At 38.1% G+C, this 21750-nt stretch overlaps 1 protein-coding gene across 6 annotated transcripts; it reads left to right on the top strand.

Annotated features, from left to right (window-relative positions):
• The first annotated feature begins 784 nt into the window (after window positions 1-784).
• LOC117536345 lies at window positions 785-21099 on the top strand. 6 transcript variants are annotated; one of them, XM_034201155.1, is made up of 27 exons: window positions 785-947; window positions 1863-1907; window positions 2344-2636; window positions 3301-3574; window positions 3799-3827; window positions 4326-4614; window positions 4845-4885; window positions 5236-5515; window positions 5762-5805; window positions 6097-6379; window positions 7295-7323; window positions 8004-8292; window positions 8521-8561; window positions 9555-9834; window positions 10188-10231; window positions 10614-10899; window positions 12218-12246; window positions 12399-12663; window positions 12853-12896; window positions 13002-13075; window positions 13258-13472; window positions 13558-13811; window positions 14843-14965; window positions 15985-16141; window positions 17684-17728; window positions 18561-18608; window positions 20290-21099. In XM_034201155.1, the coding sequence occupies exons 2-27, from the start codon at window positions 1895-1897 to the stop codon at window positions 20553-20555; spliced, it is 4035 nt and encodes a 1344-aa protein (XP_034057046.1). In that variant the 5' UTR covers window positions 785-947; window positions 1863-1894; the 3' UTR covers window positions 20556-21099. The 6 variants fall into 6 exon arrangements, with proteins under 6 accessions (XP_034057046.1, XP_034057047.1, XP_034057048.1 ...); XM_034201156.1 differs by having other exon boundaries at window positions 801-947; window positions 1863-1919; window positions 4857-4885; XM_034201157.1 differs by having other exon boundaries at window positions 801-947; window positions 1863-1919; window positions 8533-8561.
• The last annotated feature ends 651 nt before the right edge of the window (window positions 21100-21750 follow it).

The following is a 21750-nucleotide window of genomic DNA, read 5'->3' as shown; positions in this document are numbered from 1 at the left end:
TCTAATTTCAGTTGTAAATTCACGTGTGGGATGTAGGTCATGAAATGCTTTTTAATGATTCATTTTTAAGTGTGTTGTTCCCCTCTGAAGTGATGCTGGATTACACTCCAGTCGAACCCCTCCATCCTAACCACTGCACCCCCAGATGTTATATAAGCAAGAATGCAGCTATGTAATGTTCTGTGTGACGACTGAGTCTGGCAGAGTCAGTGACATTCTTTAAAATACTGGTAAGAATGTATCTGTTTAAAACAGCTTTTTATTTTGTTTTATAAACCATTTTATTTCCAATATGTCCTTTCTGCTCTATTGTTTTTGTCATTTGTTTTATTAATATTATGGTTGGGCTTTTTATTAAGCTTTGTCTATGTAAAGCACATGTAACTTTGTTTTTAAAAGTGCTGTATAGAAAGTGCATATTATGTGCTGGTTATATTCAGTCCACAATAGCTCTTCTTTAATATAGGAGTTCACGGCTTCGGCATGAAAGACAACTCTGCCTGTTTTAAACTTCATGTTGAGTATGATACATATTGTGAGTCTGTATAATTGTTTTCTATTGTTTTAATTTTGACAGTGGAGTACTCACAAGGTACACAGTAATGATTCATCATAGCACTTGTGGGAGTACTCTAACAACTAGTACTGATTCCTACAGTATCAATATCTTTAAGAATGTAAGGCAGAATGTTTTTTCATCCCTCATAATTTAATATCATTGTTATTGTTAAAAGATAGGCTAGTTCAACAATGTTCAGGAAAAAGGGCGGTGGTTTGAGCAGTAAAGAGAACCACGTCACTTCAGAGAAAAGGACACACACGTTTAACTTCGGCTTCAGGAAACTGAACGAGAGGTAGAAATGTGGCGGGATTTAAACTTTTCATAAAGTTTAAAGATACTGAAAGATATTGAGAAGCAGACTGAGGGAGAAAGAGAGAAACATCCGGTGAGTTTTATCTCTACGTGCAGCACGAACAAGTGTAACGTTCACGAGACAGATCAACTGGTGTCCTGCAGTTATTGAACATTAATGGAACTTTTTGCTTTCACTTTAACCTTTCTGCGTTTTCTTTGCGCTAATGACATGTAAAATGGACATTTTGGTTATATTATTCAGTCACTACACATTCACTTAATAACTGTCTCACTGACATATCGCTTCTGGTTTTGTAGGATTCCGTTTCCTGACGTATAGTTTTACAAAATACGTCTGAAACTGTTATGGCAGGTTTCATGTGTTAGAAAATGACAAAAAAGCTACTTTTAGTATTGTGGAGTTTGTGCTGCGTGGCAATTACCTTTTCTTGGGCTGTAAAGCTTTTAACCTATAAATACATGGATTAACAAAGCAGTTTTTAACTTATTGGAGAATTAGTACTTGCTCGAGCCATTTTTAAATAACAAAATGGCAAACAATCTGTTAGCTTCTCAAATTATTTCCGAAATAGTTTTATATCATTGGAAATTGAGCATCTTTAGATTTGGACTGAATTAGCTCAACATTTTTCGTTAAGCTACCACAAACTGATGTTCCTTTCATGATGGCTCAACGCTGTGCATGAGAAGTTCTTAAAGAGCCTTTCACTTTACTTGTAGCTTTTTTTTTTTTTTTTATCATGGCTTTATTGTCTGTTTCTGATTCACACATGTCTTCATAATACTTTTTTTTCTTTGGCTAAACATTTGGAGTTGTCATTAAACTGAGCCTCACAATGTGTGGTGTAGCCTAAGCTAGTTTTAATTATTCATTTCTTAGTGTGGGGACCGTTAAAGAAATACCGCATTTTGTTTCTCTTTCGTAAATGTATAAGAGACAACAGAGGTATGTGTAAAGTCTAACAACAATACCTTTTTTTAACAGCTCCTTAATCCTCGGCAGCACCTGATCTAAACATGATGGAGGAAGGTAGGTCCACAGGTATTACAGCATGTACACAGTATTTTAGTTTGAGTTAAGGTTGGCTACAACAAGCTGAGTTTAAAAGCAGAATCTGACTGGAAAACGTATTTCCTTCTGTTTTATCATGTAGGAAATTCTTCACTCGACTTACTCAATACGTCAATAGCATATTGTCCACTAATCAGTTAGTTTGGTTATTGGGTTGTTTTTACCGGACCACGGATCTTTATAACTTAATTTTTTAAACATACAGAATCACCACATTAAACGTGTTTTTTACCAGAGATGTGCTCCTTAGTTTCTTAGAAGTAATTCATTCAGAGTAAAAGTAAATTTTCCGGTTTTGTAATATTAGATGAATTTGAGGTTTTACCACTTTTTATTAAATATATCGTGATGCATATTATCTCCAAGCTAACCACTTTGCCTTTTCTTTCCTCAGTGCTATTTGTGGATAAACATCATATAGCACTAGTCCAGAGAGTAAAAAACATTGAACCAATTCTGGATGGACTGCTCTCATATAAAGTTATCAAAAGAGAACATTATGAGGAAATCCTATCCCTCCATGGCCCTCGGGAGAAGATGAGGGCTCTCCTAAGTGGGCCTTTGAGAGTCTGTGGACCTGGAGGAAAAGAGATATTCTACAAACTGCTGAGAGAACATGAGTCACATCTCCTCGATGGCCTTTGTGATGACTCTGAGAAATATAAGAAGAATAAGAAAGACATGGAGGTGAGTACATATTTAGTTTTGAAAAGGATTCTAAGGAAAGTTTGGATATCATATGGTGTGCCGCTCATATAATCACTGCTTTTGAGATGCAATTGGTGTATGCAATAGAGAGTAAAATATTAATGACTCCAAGCCAAACCTTTAAAACAACATTAGTTATCTTAACTCACCTTGATCTGGCAAATGTTTCTGAAATCGACGAGGAAATCCTTCACTGAGAAACAATATTCTGTAACCTCATATTATTTTCAAACATGATTTAAAATGATTGACAACATTTAAAATCATCCACTGACCCATTGGGCCCTGTGTGGAAGAATGGGTGTTCCTTAACCCAACAACTATTTATTTAGATTTGGGACAAACATCCACTTGAGTACAAAAATAAACAGATTTTGAATTTGGTGGAAAAATGCCATGGGATTAAAATGATTAATGATAAAGATATTACATTTTGGATCGCCATGGATGTAAACTGCCACTTTTTGTGAAGGCATACAACCGCAATGCAGTAAATCGAGTTTTGAATACAATCTAAAAAGTTAATCTTGGTGATAGAAATAAGAAGAGACTCAGTCTCTGATCTTGGATGTGAATCACACACATAACCTAACCTACATCCTATCCTGCATACACTCTAAGATATCTCCTTTAAACTTTACAGGTAGAAAGCATGATGGCTCAGAAGATACTTCTTGAATCATTGAATGATTTGAGTTCAGATGAGCTTAACCAATTCAAGTCACTCATTGAATTAGAGGAAAGTTTCCCACTGATCCTAAGGGGTCGACTCAAAGCGGCAAACACAGATGAAACAGTGGATCTGATGGTGAAGACGTTCAGCGGAAAGTGTGTGAATATGACCAAAACGGTTTTAAAGAAGATGAACAGGACTGATCTGGTGCAGAGATTGTCAGACATCAGCTCAGGAACCAAAGGTAAGAGAAACAAGACAGAAATATGTGAAAATATACATTTCTATTTCATAAGGATATCGTTTATGTATATTCAGATACCAAATGTATCTTAAGCCATTGAACAGTGTTAGAATATCTTTAAGTGGATATATAAATAATTATACTGTCACTGTTGAGGAGGTTAGTGTGTCACATTGGGATGAAATAAATGAAATGGGCCTTTTTCCTTTTTTTTTTATCCTCAGAGGAACCGCTTCCTTCTCTGATCCAGAGCGTGAGTAAAGTCCCATCAATTTCACACAGTGCAGCCTTGACTCAGTAGAATCTTCATCCTGAACTTCATTTTTTTGTCCCAGATAGATAATCTGATCATGCCAAATTAGTTACACAAACATTCTTAGCCATTAATCTTATCTATATAGTATTTGTTCAAATACAAAAAAAAGAGAAACTGGTTAAAAATGGACTCTGTTGTAAAATCAAGAGGCTTATCGCAGTTTTTCTACCACAGCCTTTGAAAGAGTTACCCAGGAATTAAAATAAAGTAATTAATCAAACACGCTGTTTATACAAAAAGAAAATGGTTCTGTGATGAATTGGATGAACAATATAAAGTGTACTGATACGTTGTGCGTGTCATGACTGATGTTCTCTTACCACATCCACTCTTGTAAAACACTGAAACTGATGAGATGAAACCAAAATAATCTGTAATCATTCCAGCTGAGAAATTGCTCTTTTGCCCCATTAACGTCTCCTTTGATTTTACCAGGTGGAAACGATGGCGTCTGTCATAGAGCTGCTTCTGGAAACACTGAAAGATTTGAGTGACCAGGATTTAGAGATTTTTAAGAGGGTCCTGAATAAAATTCTCTCTGGCAAAGGCTACCCAGACATCTCACCAAGGTGGCTAATGATGAGAGACAGGCAGAACATGGTGTTTTATTTGGTGCAAGATCACAGCCAGCACAGACTGCTGGAGATGACCACTGAGGCTTTTGAGAAGATGAACAGGACTGATCTGGTGCAGAGGCTGTCACAAAGCAGCTCAGGACCCAAAAGTAAGACAAATAAAACACAGAGATCTTTAAATCATCAACCCTGTTTATCCTAAGTTAATAAGCTCTGTATTCTTCTTTTTAAATTATAAATATAGATGAAACGTAAATTTATAATGTATTTATATCCTAGTGTACAAAGTATGTTTTATGACTAATCAGAACAATGATTAATATTTTGGGAGAGGGTAAAATGAATTGAGTTGGTTTATCTCCAACTCTTTTCTCTTCAGAGAAACACTCAGAGGCACAGCGACCTGCAGTGATCCAGAAAGTAAGTAATGTCACATCTGTCTGACTTTCTACAGCACACCTTTCCTTCAACAGGTAATGATATGAGCCAAACACATGATTGACTTATCTATGATGATCTGTCTGTCTGTCTGTCTGTCTGTCTGTCTGTCTGTCTGTCTGTCTGTCTGTCTGTCTGTCTGTCTGTCTGTCTGTCTGTCTGTCTGTCTGTCTGTCTGTCTGTCTGTCTGTCTGTCTGTCAACAAACCCAACACCAACTAACCAGTTAATAGAGTTAAAGGGAACACATTAACAGTGATGAGATGCAAATAGACACATTTGTAATCGTCCAAGAGGAATATACACGTCTAATGAATGTATTGATTATTTCAGGTAGCAACAATGGCAGCTGTTAAACATCTGCTTTTGGAAACTCTGAATGATTTGAGAAACGAGGATCTAGAGAAATTCAAGCAGACCCTGGATTTAATTGTCTCCAAGAAGAAGCCGAGATATGTTTCATGTAGATCCTCACCAGGCAGAGCTGAAACAGTGAAACAGATAATACAGATCTTCGGCCAACAGTGTGTAGAGATAACCATGGAGGTTTTGAAGAACATTAACAGGAATGATCTGAGGCAGAGGTTGACAAAGCCCAGCTCAGAACTCAAAGGTAAGACAAAGAAGAAAAAAAACATTTTATAAATCATAATGAAAAAGTAATTGTCTAAACTTGGTGTCATCATCAATGTGAAATATAAAAAAAACTTGGCACAGGAATCAATGCAAACATTAAAGAAATATTAAAATACCAACAGACCAGAGTCTCAACAAGAAACAGAATGTTTTAAGTTGAAGTAGTTTAGTTTAGTTGCTGGGATCTTGTGTGTTAGACATTCACTTTATTTTCTCTCTTCAGAGATGTACTCTGTGGATGAACATCGACCTGCACAGTCCGAGGGAGTGAGTCTGACTTTACACATCACAGCTTGCATTCAATAGATGCAAGTTGTTAACCATATCCATCTTGAACGTAAAAATGATTAAACCAAACCATTTTTAAGGTTGATCTCTTCCGTCAAAATGATTTTTGTTTCACTGATGTTATGATCAAATGAACTTGAGAGATCTTCTCAAAATTGTAGAAAACCCTCTTGTCTGAAACACTGACTTTGATAAAATGAAAACAAAGTCATATTTATTTCCATAGAGATAACACCTTTGCTTACCGTACACATCTGTTTATTTGTTCAGGTACAAATTGCAGCAGTAAAACCGATCCTTTTGAAAACTCTTAAGGATTTGAGTGACCATGAGCTCGACAGATTTCAGTGGTTGCTGCCGTTCACGTACTTCCAGAAGAGCATATACTTCTGTTATGGATATCCCAATTGGACAGAAAGTGCTCTCCAGCTAGTGGATCAGATGATTGAGACCTGTGGTCCGCAGTCTGTGGAGGTGACCAGGGAGGTTTTAATGGATCTGGACAGAACTGATCTAGTGGAGAGATTATCAGAGACTATCTTAAGACTCAAAGGTAAGAGCAAGAAAACTAAAACTGCTACAGTACACACTCATCTGTGTGTCATGGATGTGTAATCCTCTATGGGAATAATAAAGGTATTCTGATTCTGATTAATACATATATTTTAGAGTAATAGTCATGAGTTTTTGTAATGTTTGCAATGCTTTTGTATTGGAGTGTTTTTGATTTTAAGGAAAAGTTCACCTACAAAATGACCAGTTGTTCTGTTTTACATTTACTCACCCTGAGTTCTCTTTAATTGTTGAAGACATCTGTTTTATTGCATGCCTCCTCTGTGAGTCACAAATAAAACAATGGAGAAAGTCTTTATGAATGGAAGTAAATGGGGGCGTGTTTAATAACAGTTCAACTTGATCAAAACAACCTAACCTCTAAAACACTTCTGCATCAACAGTCTCATACTTGCACGTGGAGTACCCGTCTGTGCCTTGAAATGTATAAAACAGGAAGGTTTAGTGAAAATGCATGTCTTAAGGAAGTAGTTAGCTCGTGCCAGGATAAATGAGACTTGGATTCTACTGCACGAGTTGTGAGAGTTTGTAAATAGATGTTTTATATAGTTTTAGTTATAAAGTTAATAAAGTTGTTCTGTTGTTAAACACAGCTCCCTATTAATCAATACTTTTGTCTGTTTTGTTTCTTGAAGAATTAAAGATAACAAGGCAGGAGTCATTTCTATTAAAAGGTCATTTTGTGGGTGCAGTGTTCCTTTAATGGGTGTTACTAATATAATGTCAAACCTCTCACTCTTTGTGATTGATTTGAATGATGCCAGCATGAACCATATTTGAGTGTTATTTAGTTGAATTATTCATATTACGTTTTTTTTTTCAAAAATAACTCAATCTGACTAAAGTTGTCCATAGTCTGATTTTGAATCAGTCGTTTGTCATTTTGTCTCCTCAGAGGAACCGCTTCCTTCACTGATCCAGAGAGTGAGTAATGTCCCATCACTCTGACTCCACCCAGTGCAGCTTTGACTCAGTAGATTTAGAAGACTGAAAATAATCTCCACCCTGAACATTATTCATGATACAAACATTTTCTGGTCTCGGATAGTTTTCTTACAGAAATAATCTGATCACGCCAAGTTAGGAACACATACTGTAGGTTCTAGGCATCAATGTTATTTATGAGTAATGTTAATAATTTGTGTTACGTCTGTCTGGAGGGGAAATTATAGCACATTCTTCATGAGTTGTTTTTCTAACATTCAGAAAGAGAAATTCACAATACTGATTCAAAAATAAAGATAGTGATTCTTACTCTTTAATACCAAAATAAAAAGATGCAACTGGTTAAACTGCCACTCAGTTGTTAAATCAAGACGCCTGAAGTAATTATTCTACCACAGCCTTTGAAAGAGTTACCTAGGAGGTCAAATAAAGTCATGGATCAAACACACCGTTTATACAAAAAGAAAATGGTTTTGTGATGAATTAGATAAACAATAATAATTGCACTTATACATTGTGAGTGACATGACTGATGTTCTCTTACCATATACCCTCTTGTAAAACACTGAAACTGATGAGATGAAACCAAAATAATCTGTAATCATTCCAGCTGAGAAACTGCTATTTTGCCCCATTAACGTCTCCTTTGATTTTACCAGGTGGAAACGATGGCGTCTGTCATAGAGCTGCTTCTGGAAACACTGAAAGGTTTGAGTGACCAGGATTTAAAGAGTTTTAAGATGGTCCTGATTGAAATTCTCTCTGGCAAAGGCTACCCAGACATCTCACCAAGTTGGCACAGGATGATAGACAGGCAGGACATGGTGTTTTATTTGGTGCAAGATCACAGCCAGCACAGACTGCTGGAGATGACCACTGAGGCTTTTGAGAAGATGAACAGGACTGATCTGGTGCAGAGGCTGTCACAAAGCAGCTCAGGACCCAAAAGTAAGACAAATAAAACAAACATCTTTAAATCATCAACCCTGTTTATCCTAAGTTAATAAGCTCTGTATTCTTCTTTTTAAATTATAAATATAGATGAAACGTATATTTATAATGTATTTATATCCTAGTGTACAAAGTATGTTTTATGACTAATCAGAACAATGATTAATATTTTGGGAGAGGGTAAAATGAATTGAGTTGGTTTATCTCCACCTCTTTTCTCTTCAGAGAAACACTCAGAGGCACAGCGACCTGCAGTGATCCAGAAAGTAAGTAATGTCACATCTGTCTGACTTTCTACAGCACACCTTTCCTTCAACAGGTAATGATATGACCCAAACACATGATTGACTTATCTATGATGATCTGTCTGTCTGTCTGTCTGTCTGTCTGTCTGTCTGTCTGTCTGTCTGTCTGTCTGTCTGTCTGTCTGTCTGTCTGTCTGTCTGTCTGTCTGTCTGTCTCTGGAAAACGTTAACAGTGATGAGATGCAAATAGACACATTTGTAATTGTCCAAGAGGAATATACCAGTGGCGAACCGTGTCTATCAAAACTGGACCTTCTGTAGACACACACACCCGCCACTGCCGCTGCCGCGGCCCCCCTCCGCGGGATTATAATGTCCGTCTTTTCACTGAATTGTCGTCTTGAAAAGGGTACTCAACAATTCCGCAACAACTTCATCTTCACCTGTTGCACTTGTCATTTCAAAGTTAAAAACAATAAAACGGCATGAATTGCTTCGTCGCATTCATCTAGATCCTCTGTCTCGAGCCAGTTAACTAGCAGGCCTTCTAGAATACCCTGGAACCGAGGGGAACTCTGAAAGAACACACCCATTGGCTACAAATCAATATATGATTGGTTGATCAAACTGTCAGTCCAAACGTACGCTCTCATTCAGTGCAACGGCCAGGACATTCGATCAAGGATGTAGAATACCTTGTTGAAGGATATTCTACCCAGAGACCCAGAACAAGATCTGATTGGTTGCTTTCTTTTCTAACAGAAAACCACTGAAATGCGTAGTGCATGGACCGAGAAGGACAAACAAATCAACGTAACACTTTAATATTACAGATCAACAACACAGATACGATTCTCATTTATTCATTTTATTACATTTTATTTATATAATTAAATCGATATTTTGTTTGTTTTATCTGAGTGTTCCAGGGTATTCTCTGAATACCTTGAAGGCCCTGACGGTTCGCCACTGGAATATACACACGTCTAATGATGAATGTATTGATTATTTCAGGTAGCAACAATGGCAGCTGTTAAACATCTGCTTTTGGAAACTCTGAATGATTTGAGAAACGAGGATTTAGAGAAATTCAAGCAGACCCTGGATTTAATTGTCTCCAAGAAGAAGCCGAGATATTTTCCATTGATTTGGAGTTCCTCAGCAGGCAGAGCTCAAACAGTGGAACAGATGATGGAGTTCTTCGGCCAACAGTGTGTAGAGATAACCATGGAGGTTTTGAAGGACATTAACAGGACTGATCTGAGGCAGAGGTTTACAAACTTAGAACTCAAAGGTAAGACAAAGAAGAAAACAATTAACATAAACAAGTGTGTCATAAACATTACGTCACATACATCATACATTTTCTCAGCGACATCATCAATGTTAAATATAAAACAAACTTGGAACAGGAATCAATGCAAACATTAAATAAATAATGATATGACCAACAGGCACATTGTCTCAACAACAAATATTGTGTTAAAATGCTTTAGATTGTGACAGTGTTAATTATTGATGTACATTCATTTTATTTTCATTTGTTTCCATTTAAAGTAAGTAAGCGTAATTAAAGTTGATTATATTCTCTTATGTTAAATGAGTTTTCAATCCTCTGAGTCATTTAAATGTATTTTCTCTCTTCAGAGATGTACTCTGTGGATGAACATCGACCTGCACAGTCCGAGGGAGTGAGTCTGACTTTACACATCACAGCTTGCATTCAATAGATGCAAGTTGTGAACCATATCCATCTTGAACATAAAGATGATGATGCAAACCAAACCATTTTTAAGGTTGATCTCTTCCGTCAAAATGATTTTTCTTCCACTGATGTTATGATCAGATTAGCAGACTGAAGTCTGAACACTCATATACAAATGTGCATTAGTCAAGAAAACAGATAAACATATTTAATAGAACAGATGTTAGTGTGTCTTTGACTTGAGAGATCTTGTAAACATTTTATAAAATCCTCTTGTCTGAAACACTGACTGACAAAATGAATACAAAGTAATATTCATTTCCATAGAGAAATAGCACCTTTTCTTACACATCCGTTACATTTTTCAGGCACAAATTGCAGCAGAGAAACCGATCCTTTTGGAAACTCTTAAGGATTTGAGTGTTCATGAGCGCTACAGATTTCAGTGGTATCTGCCGTTCACGTCCTTCCAGAAGAGCATATCCTACTTCTGTCATGGATATCCCAATTGGACAGAAAGTGCTCTCCAGCTGGTGGATCAGATGGTGGAGCCTTGTGGTCTGCAGTCTGTGGAGGTGACCAGGGAGGTTTTAATGGATCTGGACAGAACTGATCTAGCAGAGAGATTATCAGAGACTATCTTAAGACTCAAAGGTAAGAGAAAGAAAACAAAAACTGCTCCATCACACAGAAGAGTTCATAGTCATGAGTTTTGTATTTGTTGCAATGCTTTTGTATTTTAATTTTTTAATTTTAAGGAATAATTAACTTTAATTAATTACTCCACTGTGAGTAACAAATCAAACAATGTAGACATTTCTATGAATGTAAGTAAATGGGGGGTGTGTGTTTAATAACAGCACTTCAATCAGGAGAGACATTGATGTATGAAATACATATTTATGTCTGGGACACGTCATATGAATGAAATAATGATTGCCAGAATTAATCAATCAATCAATCAATCAATCAATCAATGTTTATCTATATAGCCCAACATCACAAATGTTACACCTGTCCAAGTGGACTTCACAATCTGTACAAAAATATCAGCATGACAATACGACACCCTCTGTCCTTAGACCCTCACATCGTACAAGGAAAACTTCCGAAGAAAACCCACAGTTTAAAGGGGAAAATGGGAGAAACCTCAGGGAGAGCAACAGAAGAGGGATCCCTCTCCCAGGACGGACAGACGTGCAATAGATGCCGTGTGTAATTAAGACAGGAGAATGGAATGGTGTTTGGCGATTAGGCCCCGGTTTGCAGGATTATCATTCAGGAGGGGAAGAACCGCTCCGAAGAAACCCCCCGGGGTCTAGACACTGGTGGTGGTGATAAGTAGGTGGGACCGGTCTGAAGGGAGAAGGATTAGCTTGGTCCTGTAGGAGACGGGAGGCGAGAGGGGTGGAGGAGGGTTGCGTATTGTCACCTGGAATGACAGCTGACAAGAGGGAAGAGCAGATATAAAGGGATTAGCGGGTGCAACGATAGGCTTGTGAGAATGGAGAGAGGAGTGATTGGTTAGCTGGGGAGTGACGCCCCCGATCACTTAATGAGGGAGGAGAGGGTAGAGAAGTGACGTGTAATATGAATGAAGAGCTATCCCAAAACAACATGAAGAGCTATCCCAAAACAACCTCACTGTTTGAAACACTTTTGCATTAACAGTCTCATACTTTGAAATGCGTTACTCTTCTCCACACATCAGAAGTAGTGAGCTAGTGCCTGAATGAATGAGACTTTGATTATACTGCACGAGTTATGTGGGAGTTTGTAAATGAAAGTGTTATATACATGCAGTTATATAGCTTATATCGTTTTCCTGTTGTTGAACACGGCTCCCGATTATTAAAAACCTTCGATTCTTTGTGACTAGAGGAGTAAAAATAAAACCCTTTCCTTTAAGAAGTCGTTGATAATCTGATTTTGAATCAGTGATGATGAGGCTTTTCCTTGGTTTTCTCCTTAGATAAACATCCGTCCAAACCACCGAAGGAAGTGAGTCATATCACATCAGACACACTTTACACAACACGGCTCTCATTTAGGTTTTACAGTTTGCAAATGTTGACAGTAAAGAGGTGGAAAATGTTTTCAAACTAGTGGAGATATTACATTTAATTCCCTCTGATGACATTTGAATCCATTAGGAAGTAACCGTGACATCACTGGAGGAGAAGCTTCTGGAAACACTGGAAGATTTAAGTCACGGAGAGCTCGAGAAATTCAAGCGTGGCCTCCAAAGAATCTCAAGTCAGAGATTAGAGACGGCGGGGAGAGTTGAGATTGTGGATCTGATGGTGGAGATCTACGGCCAACAGTCTATGGAGGTGACAATGGAGATTTTAGAGAAGATGAAAGAAGACGATTATGGTCTGGAGCAAAAGTTGTCAAACATCACTTTAGGATCCAAAGGTGTGAAAAGCCAAGTGTATTTTTATTGTGTTATTTCAAGCTTCCAAAAAGACATCACTCACCAGTATTTCCTGCATAACAAATTTGCTCTATTGCTACATCAGCGCTATGTAGCACATAGTGCTAAAGGGCATAGATTTAATTTTTCATAGTAACATCATTTTATACTAAGTCTTGTTTCTTCACAAGGGGCTTCAAGAAGCTTGGATCTTGAGGGTATCGGAAAAATGACGGTAATTCCTTACATTTTATTTATGTATTCAGTTATTTGTTGATCATTTATGTGATTTTCCAAATGACACATCTTCACTTATTTGTAAAAATGATTGCCTCTGCAGAAGGACTCCAGTGGCTGGACTAAACTTGAACCTGAGGTGAACAGTACAGATGAAGATGAGGCATCAACTTACAGGTACTAATAGTTTCCTAAATACTGCATATTATCAAACTGGAAATATAGTAAACACTGAAGCTTCGGTCTTGGGATTTCTTCACAGAGAGAACACTAAGATCTGCTACAAATATTTCCCCAATAGTATTAATGCTACATTTTGTACCAAATGCAAACTCTTTATTTTTTTCATGATACTTTAGCCTAAAGTCTGAAGCGGGAAACTTTGAATGCAGTGTCTCTGGCTTGCGCTGGGTCTGTCAGGACAAGGTCAGCTTTAAGTACCAGTTTTGCTCTTCGGAGGAACCCATGAAGAGGATGGAAATGATGAGATACATGCCTGCAGGTCCCCTGATAGACATCACAGTGATTTCTGGGAAGTTATTTGAAGTGTACCTGCCACACTGGATCTGCATAGGTAAGTGATCATGGAGGAAAATATCAAAATAATCATTGCAATTGTTTTTTATTCACATTAATTGTTTATTCTTCATACTATGCAGATGACATCCCTAAAGTATTGCAAAAGTTTGCAGTCCTGCACATAGATGACTGTGGAGATGTTGTGGAAACAGTGTCTGAAGTCACATCGTCCCATGTCAAGCTGTCTGAACCAGTTTTCTCTCCAAGAGCGGTCCTGATGAAAATGGGCTTTCCAGTAAAAATACGCTGTAACGTGTTGATTTATTCAAAAGCCTACGAATCCGACACCGTTCTTCATGTTTACCTGATCCCGCTCGATCCTGCTCTTAAAGAGGTTACTGAATATCTTACTGTCACACATTCAAAATGAATCAAAACCTACAATGGAGTATTTGGGCTAAATTATGAAAATAACATCTTTAATTCTTAAAGTAGTCCTGTTATGAGAGTAAAGTCATAAGTGAGGGAAAACATTTGAAGGAAATCTTATCTGAAAAGGGTCCTATTGTGTGTTATGGAAATGGAGGATTTTAATACAATCAACTTCCAATTGTCAAACAGGAACACAGCACCGCACACAGTGAATTCTAGTCTCTGCCTTTAACCCATCCTTAAACAAGAAGCAGTTGACTGCTATATTACAGTGCCCAGTGTGGGGCTCTGGTGCCTTGCTCAAGGTTACCTCAGCATGACCAGGAGACCAACTGCCACCTCACAAAGTATCAGTCCCCACTCTTCACTTGATCCGTTCAGGGACTTGAACCTGCAACCCTCTGGTCGCCAAGCCAAGTCCCTACAAACAGAGCTAGCTCTGCCCAAAGCTAGAAGCTATGTTTGCAACATGACTCTCAATGATCGATACATGGTTGACATATAACCTTATACTTATCATGGTGTTATAACGTGTTCCCTGATAATACTTATCAAGCGAGATATCATTTCGTTTTTTAGATTATCACTCGAGGGAAAGTTCTGCTCCATGGAAAGCTGCTTCAAACAGAAAAGCATTTAAGCCAATTTAACTGTTTCACATGTTGCTATAAATGTGAAATACAATCACAGACGTGCCTCAGACCTATTCGGTGGTAATTGTCGATGACGCTGCAGCATGGTTTGATCTCACTTATTTAGTTACTCTCAAAACGTTAAAGAAATTTTTTTCGAAGGTATGACTTTCTTATCATGACCTTTTCCTCAGTAGCTATTCTGAAATAACAAAATCTAAAATAAACATTTATTTTTCTAGATACTGACCCTAATACTCTGTTGTTAAAACCTTATTGTTTCATGAATGCATTTTAAACACAGATGTTTCTTACTGTAAACTTGAAGCAGGGTTGTTCTTAGATTGATTTCTTTCCCCAGACCATCGACAAGAAAAAAAAAGACTTCAGATTTATCGAAAAGCCACGCCCAAACGAGGGCCTGACGCTGCACCAAGATTTCAACCTCACAGCAGACATAACAACAGACAAGATTTCCCCAGAGGTACAGTTTGCATTGCCAGTCAGCAATCTGATCTGTTCATTGTGAATATTATTTTATTATGGTTCATGTAGATGGGCCAGGTTCCTGGTATTGCTAATGCTGACTAGACTAGAATGGATGTGACACTAATTCAAATGGGACAGTTATTCATTTTGTAAATAATACCTGTGTCAACCATGCAGTGAGACGTCAAAATGGCTACTGTTTAATATATCAATATCAAGGGAACTCACAAATAGTCAGAACCTCAAGATCTCCACTAGTCTTAAACATCCCACTGAGGTGGATTACCTTTGCACCATCAGCTTTTTAATTTACAACCACCAGGCATTGGAATATGTTTCGAGCTGAGCGTAAAATATGCTGGTATTTTTATTTCATACATCTGCACTTTTGTTGATTATTCTGTAGTCCATTTACTGTTGTTTGTCTTGTCTTACCCCGGCTGATATCTCACTAAATCCACTGTTTTAATTGTTCCCTATATTGCCCCTATGCCCTGTAAGGTGTCCTTGGGGTGCTATGAAAGGCGCCCCCCAAAATAAAAGTATTATTATTATTATTAGGTTTTTACCTACCCAGGGACTGCAGATGGAAATGAGCTAATAGCTAAATTATACCATACATCATCTCTTCCCTTTTTGTAATTAATGTATTGTTATGCATGGTCCTTGTTTAATAAAGACATAATAAGATATCCCATACATACAGAAGAATTAGCTATGGTTCAGTTGCCAAAATCTGTTAATCTAGGGGAGCGAATGTGGGAAAATATATGCTTGTAATTTACCAGTGGCATATCAAATTGTAAACTTAGTAAAAAAGAGGCATGCATATACCATCAAACTTAAGTTCAACAATAAGGACTTCTCCATTTGAAATAAGCAGCATCATTTCTGTTGGCCATGTGACTAATTCACTTTTTTTTAACAACTTAAATCTTTAGTTTATTCAATATTGACCCTCACATCTCATGTTGTCATCTCTCTGTTATTTTTTTTTTTTTTCTTCTCACACAGAAAATAACCCTCACCAATGATAGTCAAGAAAAGCAACACTCAATATTCTTTGACGTGGGCTTTGAGAATCCAGACAGTAACTTCCACCTTACACTCTCTCAACTTAACAACGGGGAACCACAGTTACCACCAGTATGGAGCTGTGTGATTCGAAAAGGTCAGTAGGAATTATTACTTAATGTACACCATATGAAAAAATAAATAATTAAATCTGTCTTTTACCTTTAATTAACTAAGGTGTTATGCAAAAGGATTATATTAAATTAAAGAGATCCCAATCCCATTGTATGTCCAAACATATAAAAAATTAACATTATTTTAACGTGTTGATGAGAATACAATACATGAAAAAGAAATATGAAAAATCCATATTTTGTATGTTCTGTATTTCAGTTGAGTTACGAAACTCTGGTGATTCAGATGGTAAGATATTTTTGCAGTGAAAGAGACAGGTGGACAACCCTCCGTTACTGGTCCATTGGATCGCAAGTTATTTTCTGTTGTCTGACTGTGCAGTGCTACAGAAAAGCTGTTTTTAAGTAACCTTTGATTCAAGATTCAAAGATGTATTGTCATCACTTAAACACAACTATGGTGTTGTTAAGGATGAAAAACTTAGATCGCAGGTTCCTCAACAGTGCAATTACTTCACATAAAAACATATATATATGGAAAAACAACAACAAAAATGTAAATTCTGCAAGCTTAGGTGTTGAATAGTCTTATGGACTCTGGGATGAAACTGTCTCTGAGTCTGGTGGTTTTTGTCCTGTTGCATGCAGTACCGCCTGCCATTTGGCAGCAGACAGAACAGTTTGTTGCTGGGGTGATGGGGGTCTTTGATAATCCTGTGGGCTTTCTTCCTGAGCCGCTGGGAATAGAGGTCCTCCATGGATGGCTGCTCCGTCCTGGTGGAAACGGTGAAACTGCCATACCAGGCCATGATGCAGTGGGTCAGGATCCTCTCTATGGTGCACCTGTAGAAGGTCAGGATCCTCTCTATGGTGCACCTGTAGAAGGTCAGGATACTTTCTATGGTGCACCGTACACCGTCTCATTGCCGTCGGTGATCAGGCCGATGACAGTCATGGGTCTCTGAGCTTGATGACCAGCTTGGAGGACACGATGGTGTTGAAAGCTGAACTGTTGTCAATGAACAGCATTCTAACATATGTGTTCCTCTGGTCGAGGTGTGAGAGGGCAGTGTGGATGGTGAGGGCGATGGCGTCTGTAGACCTGTTTGCTCTGTAGGCAAACTGCAGGGGGTCCAGAAAGTCAGGGAGGGAGGAGGTGATGAATGTTTTGATTAACCACTCAAAGCACTTCATGGTGATGGAGGTGAGTGCTACTGGGCGGTAGTCATTGAGGCTGGTGGTTTTAGTCTTTTTGGGGACAGGAACGATGGTAGAGTATTTGAAACATGCAGGGACTACAGACTGCAGCAGGGACCTGTTGAAGATGTCTGTGAACACATCTGCCAGCTGAACGGCACACACCCTGAGAACACTTTTGGAAGAGCAAGATGTCAATAAACACAAGAGAGGAATTACAAAACCCAACACATTATCATCATACATTGCCTTTAAACCAGTTTAAAACAGCCAATCACAGCATGCAGTGTTAGTGTGTCCTACACTAAAGTTTATGTCAAATTGTCATCCATCATATTTCTGACTAACCATATCCGTCTATTTTACAGAGGAATCTACGGGTGGACCGTCCTCAGAAAATGAATCAAGGGACAGTGAGTTGTTTATCTACATTAGGTTTTCTTGCTATTATAAAATAGAAGACTTGAAAAGGATACCATTTATTTTCCACCTGAGCAAAAAGTCTTTAGTCCACAAAAACTTAAAAGCCCCACACAAAAGACATAGCAGGGTCTGCAGCTGGGTTATGGATGAAAAATAATAGACTAGCAAATGGGAATATTGTCTACAGAATTTGCAGGTTAACATTTCTCCTCAAACTGCACCCTTCACATTGAGAACGACACTGTCTTGACACTGAATTTTGATGTACATTTACATAAAAGTAGTGTGAATAATGGTGCATAGTCATTTAAGGCTGGACATATGGACATAATCAAATTTCCAAATATTTCTGGTCAAATATATTCCACCAAAATTGTAGGGTTGATTATTCGTGCTTTCACAAAATATGTAATGCAGGCACTTAAACCAGGAAAAGACACTTAGGAGATATGACGTTATACAAAGTGCAGTCTGACATCATGATTTCACTATGATATCCATATATGGCCCAGCCCCAATTCATTCACTTGAGATAGGAATTACCTTGGACACAAGCTGGTGTGTTGTAGCATAGACTTAGGAAGCTGAACAGTATTGAGAGACGTGGAATAACACATTGTTGCTTTTAATCTTTACATTTAGTTGAATATAGAATAACATCAGTCTTATTGTTTTAGGTCTTCTATTAAACTGCCAACCAATGACAGTGCATGTATCATTGACACATTGAATTACCGTATTTTGCTATGTTGCTGTGTGCATGAAAAAAAAGTAAACCTGTCCATCATTAAGCAATTGTTATTTTCCCTCAATTTGTTTCAGCTGCTGGACCCTCAGCTCTAGAGACAGCTCAATACACCATGGCAGACGGTGGGTGCACACTTGATTTTGGTTTGTGATCCCCGTGGGTCAACCACTTCTCTGAATCATTCAGATGTCCATTGGCAAACTTCAGAGGGGCCTTTCATGTGCCTTCTTGAGCAGGGGACCTTGCAGGTGCTGCAGGATTTTATGTATTATGGTGCAGTGTGTTACCAATAGTTTTCTTGGTGACTGTGATCCCACTAGGCCAGATCTTGTGTGGAGCCCCAGACCGAGGGTGATTGATGGTCATTGAATGTTTCTTCCATTTCCGTATAATCGCACTAACAGTGGTCTCCTTCTCACCAAGCTGCTTTCTGGGTGTCTTGTAGCCAATCCCAGCCTTGAGCAGGTCTACAATCTTGTCCCTGAGGTCCTTAGACAGCGCTTTAGTCTTGCCCATGGTGGAGAGGCTGGAATCTGAATGATTGATTCTGTGGACAGGTGTCTTTTATACAGTTAACAAGTTGATATTAGGAGTACTTTTTTAAAGGAAGAGGACTTCTGTAACCGGTCTGTGGGAGCCAGAATCCTTGTTTGTTGCAAGGGGATCAAATACTTATTTCCTACAGTTAAATGCAAATAAATTGTTATCTTTTGTATAATGTCAATTTCTGGATTTTCTTTTTGATATTCTTACTTACAATCAGAGTTGGGTGTAACGCGTTGCGCGACATGCGCGTCCACATCTCCACGTGCAGTGCTGCATAATCATGGCTGAGTCAGCGATAACTTTCGAGGGGTGGAGGTATGCCCCTCTGGGGCCTATACTACGAAGCTGGTTCAACCTAACCTGGATATGTTTGAGTTAGCCGGTTGGCCTAATCCAAAACATACGCGCTCTCGCTAAACGGTAATACGACCCGGGTTATCAAGTGGATCCATAGACTGAGTGGATCGCTCAAGCCAGCCGTGTCCTATCTAGTTAGGTGCGCGTTCACATGAAAGGGGTGGTATTTGCTATTTGGAGCATTCGACCAATCACAAACATGGAGAAGCGTACTGACAGCGCAGCGTCATACTTCCTGAATGAAAAGTCAACTATAATATTAGACAGATGAAGAAGTTAAACTTTAAACATCCATGACTTAAACACTTTATCCAGGATAAAAGCCACATAGCTGCACCTGCAAGGTGAATACAGCTGCTAACAGAAAAAGTGTTTGAATGCGTACATTAACAGGTTTATGATATCACTGCCCCGTCTAAGACACGATCTGACTTTAATTACATTTGACTCGAGTGTTTCGTCAACTTAATGTGTTGGACCTACAGCTGTTCGCACTGTAGGTGCGCCGCAGTCTGCGTGATCTGCCTGTAGGGAGGGGCGGGCCGGCCCTGTGAGTAAAGTAACGAGTTACTTTATGTAGAGAGTAACGAAGTAGTGTAATATATGACTTTTTTTAAAGTCATATGTAATAGGCCTATGTAATATATTACTTTTTTTTTAGTAACAACCCCATCTCTGCTTACACTGTTAAAATAAACCTACCATTAAAATTATAGACTGTTAATTTTTTTGTTAGTGGACACACTTACAAAATCTGCAAGGGATCAAATACTTATTTCCTCCACTGTATTTAAAATAAAGAAGTCACTGTTATAGAATATTAAATTATTTGTTTAGAAATGTATCAAGTTGGCTTCATGGTATCATCAACACTTTACTCATTATTCCCTCCTTCCTCAGGTGAGCACTTTGTGGATAAACATAGGACCGAGCTGATCAACAGAGTGAACTGCATTGCAGACATTTTGGACCAGCTCCTTGATGAAAAAGTCATCACACAATCGAGTTATAGTGAAATCCTGGTAATCCCAACCACTAAGAAACAGATGAGGGAACTCTTCAGTGGTCCCCTGAAATCAGCAGGGCCTCATGGCAAAGACGTCTTCTACAGAATCCTTGAGAAAGAGGAGAAATGTCTCATTGATGACCTAAAGGGAAATAAGTGAATGTTACGGATAAATCATTTTTTAGACTAAACGTGCATTGTGCCTCAAGAAAAAAAAGCGTCTTAAACGATTACAATGGGGAAATAGTAATGTAAATGTCTCTGTGGGGGGTTCTATCAAATAGCTTTTGCACCTTCATGTTTAATCATAGCTCTTGCCCTTTTTTTACACTTGGACCAGTCATATTTTGTAAAATGAATACGTTTTCCTGTAAGTTTAAAACCAGATTCAGCAAACCACGTAAGTCATTCATGTGATGTAATGATGTAAGAAATGATTTAGCGTTCTCACCTTCATGTAATGTTTTAATCCAACAAATCCCAGATGGATTGAGTCAGCTTTTAACCTATTTTTTATAAATGAAAGGATGCTTGATCCTGAATGATTATCCTTAGGCTTTGCATGCAGATTTTAATTTTGATTATTGTCTTATGTGCTAAAGGATTCTCTCGTTGTGTTTTCCCTCATGAAAATATTTTTACTTATGGAGGCCAATGTTTTCTATTTCGAAATACATTTTCAATAAACTCTTATAAATATTACACATGTCGAGTGAATAGTGTTTTAAAAGTTGAAGCAGACATAATGATGTAATGAAGTTAACTGATTTAGGAACTTCGCTTTCCTCCTAGATTTGTTTTAATGTTTACATATTATTCTTATTATTTATTAAACTGGTTGTTCAGAGGGGTACTGTGGAAGAAGGTAGTATTATTTTGCCGTTATCCACAAACATTGATCTATTAACCAACCGCAATTTGTATGAACTAATTGTTTAGCCTTACCTACTTGTATGTTTGGATGAAGGGAGGCAGGACTTTACTTGGTGATGAAAGTACAGTTTATACATTTAAAGGGGAACTGCAGCAATGTTTAGATATCCAGTCTGTTTAGGAGTCTTGTCAAGTAGCTGCAGCATGAGTAAACAAAGTTATACAAAGCCTTTTGTAGCTGGGAGTTGTCTGAGAGAATGCCTGTTGGAGGTCAATACTACACATTTGGAAATATTATGTGTTTGTATTATGTTAGATTTTCTAATTCAGTTGTAAATTCACGTGTGGGATGTAGGTCATGAAATGCTTTTTAATGATTCATTTTTAAGTGTGTTGTTCCCCTCTGAAGTGATGCTGGATTACACTCCAGTCGAACCCCTCCATCCTAACCACTGCACCCCCAGATGTTATATAAGCAAGAA

This window comes from Gymnodraco acuticeps, unplaced genomic scaffold, assembly GCF_902827175.1.
Source record: "Gymnodraco acuticeps unplaced genomic scaffold, fGymAcu1.1, whole genome shotgun sequence".
NCBI classification, from domain to species: Eukaryota; Metazoa; Chordata; class Actinopteri; order Perciformes; family Bathydraconidae; genus Gymnodraco; species Gymnodraco acuticeps.
This window is presented reverse-complemented; position numbering and strand designations above follow the sequence as displayed.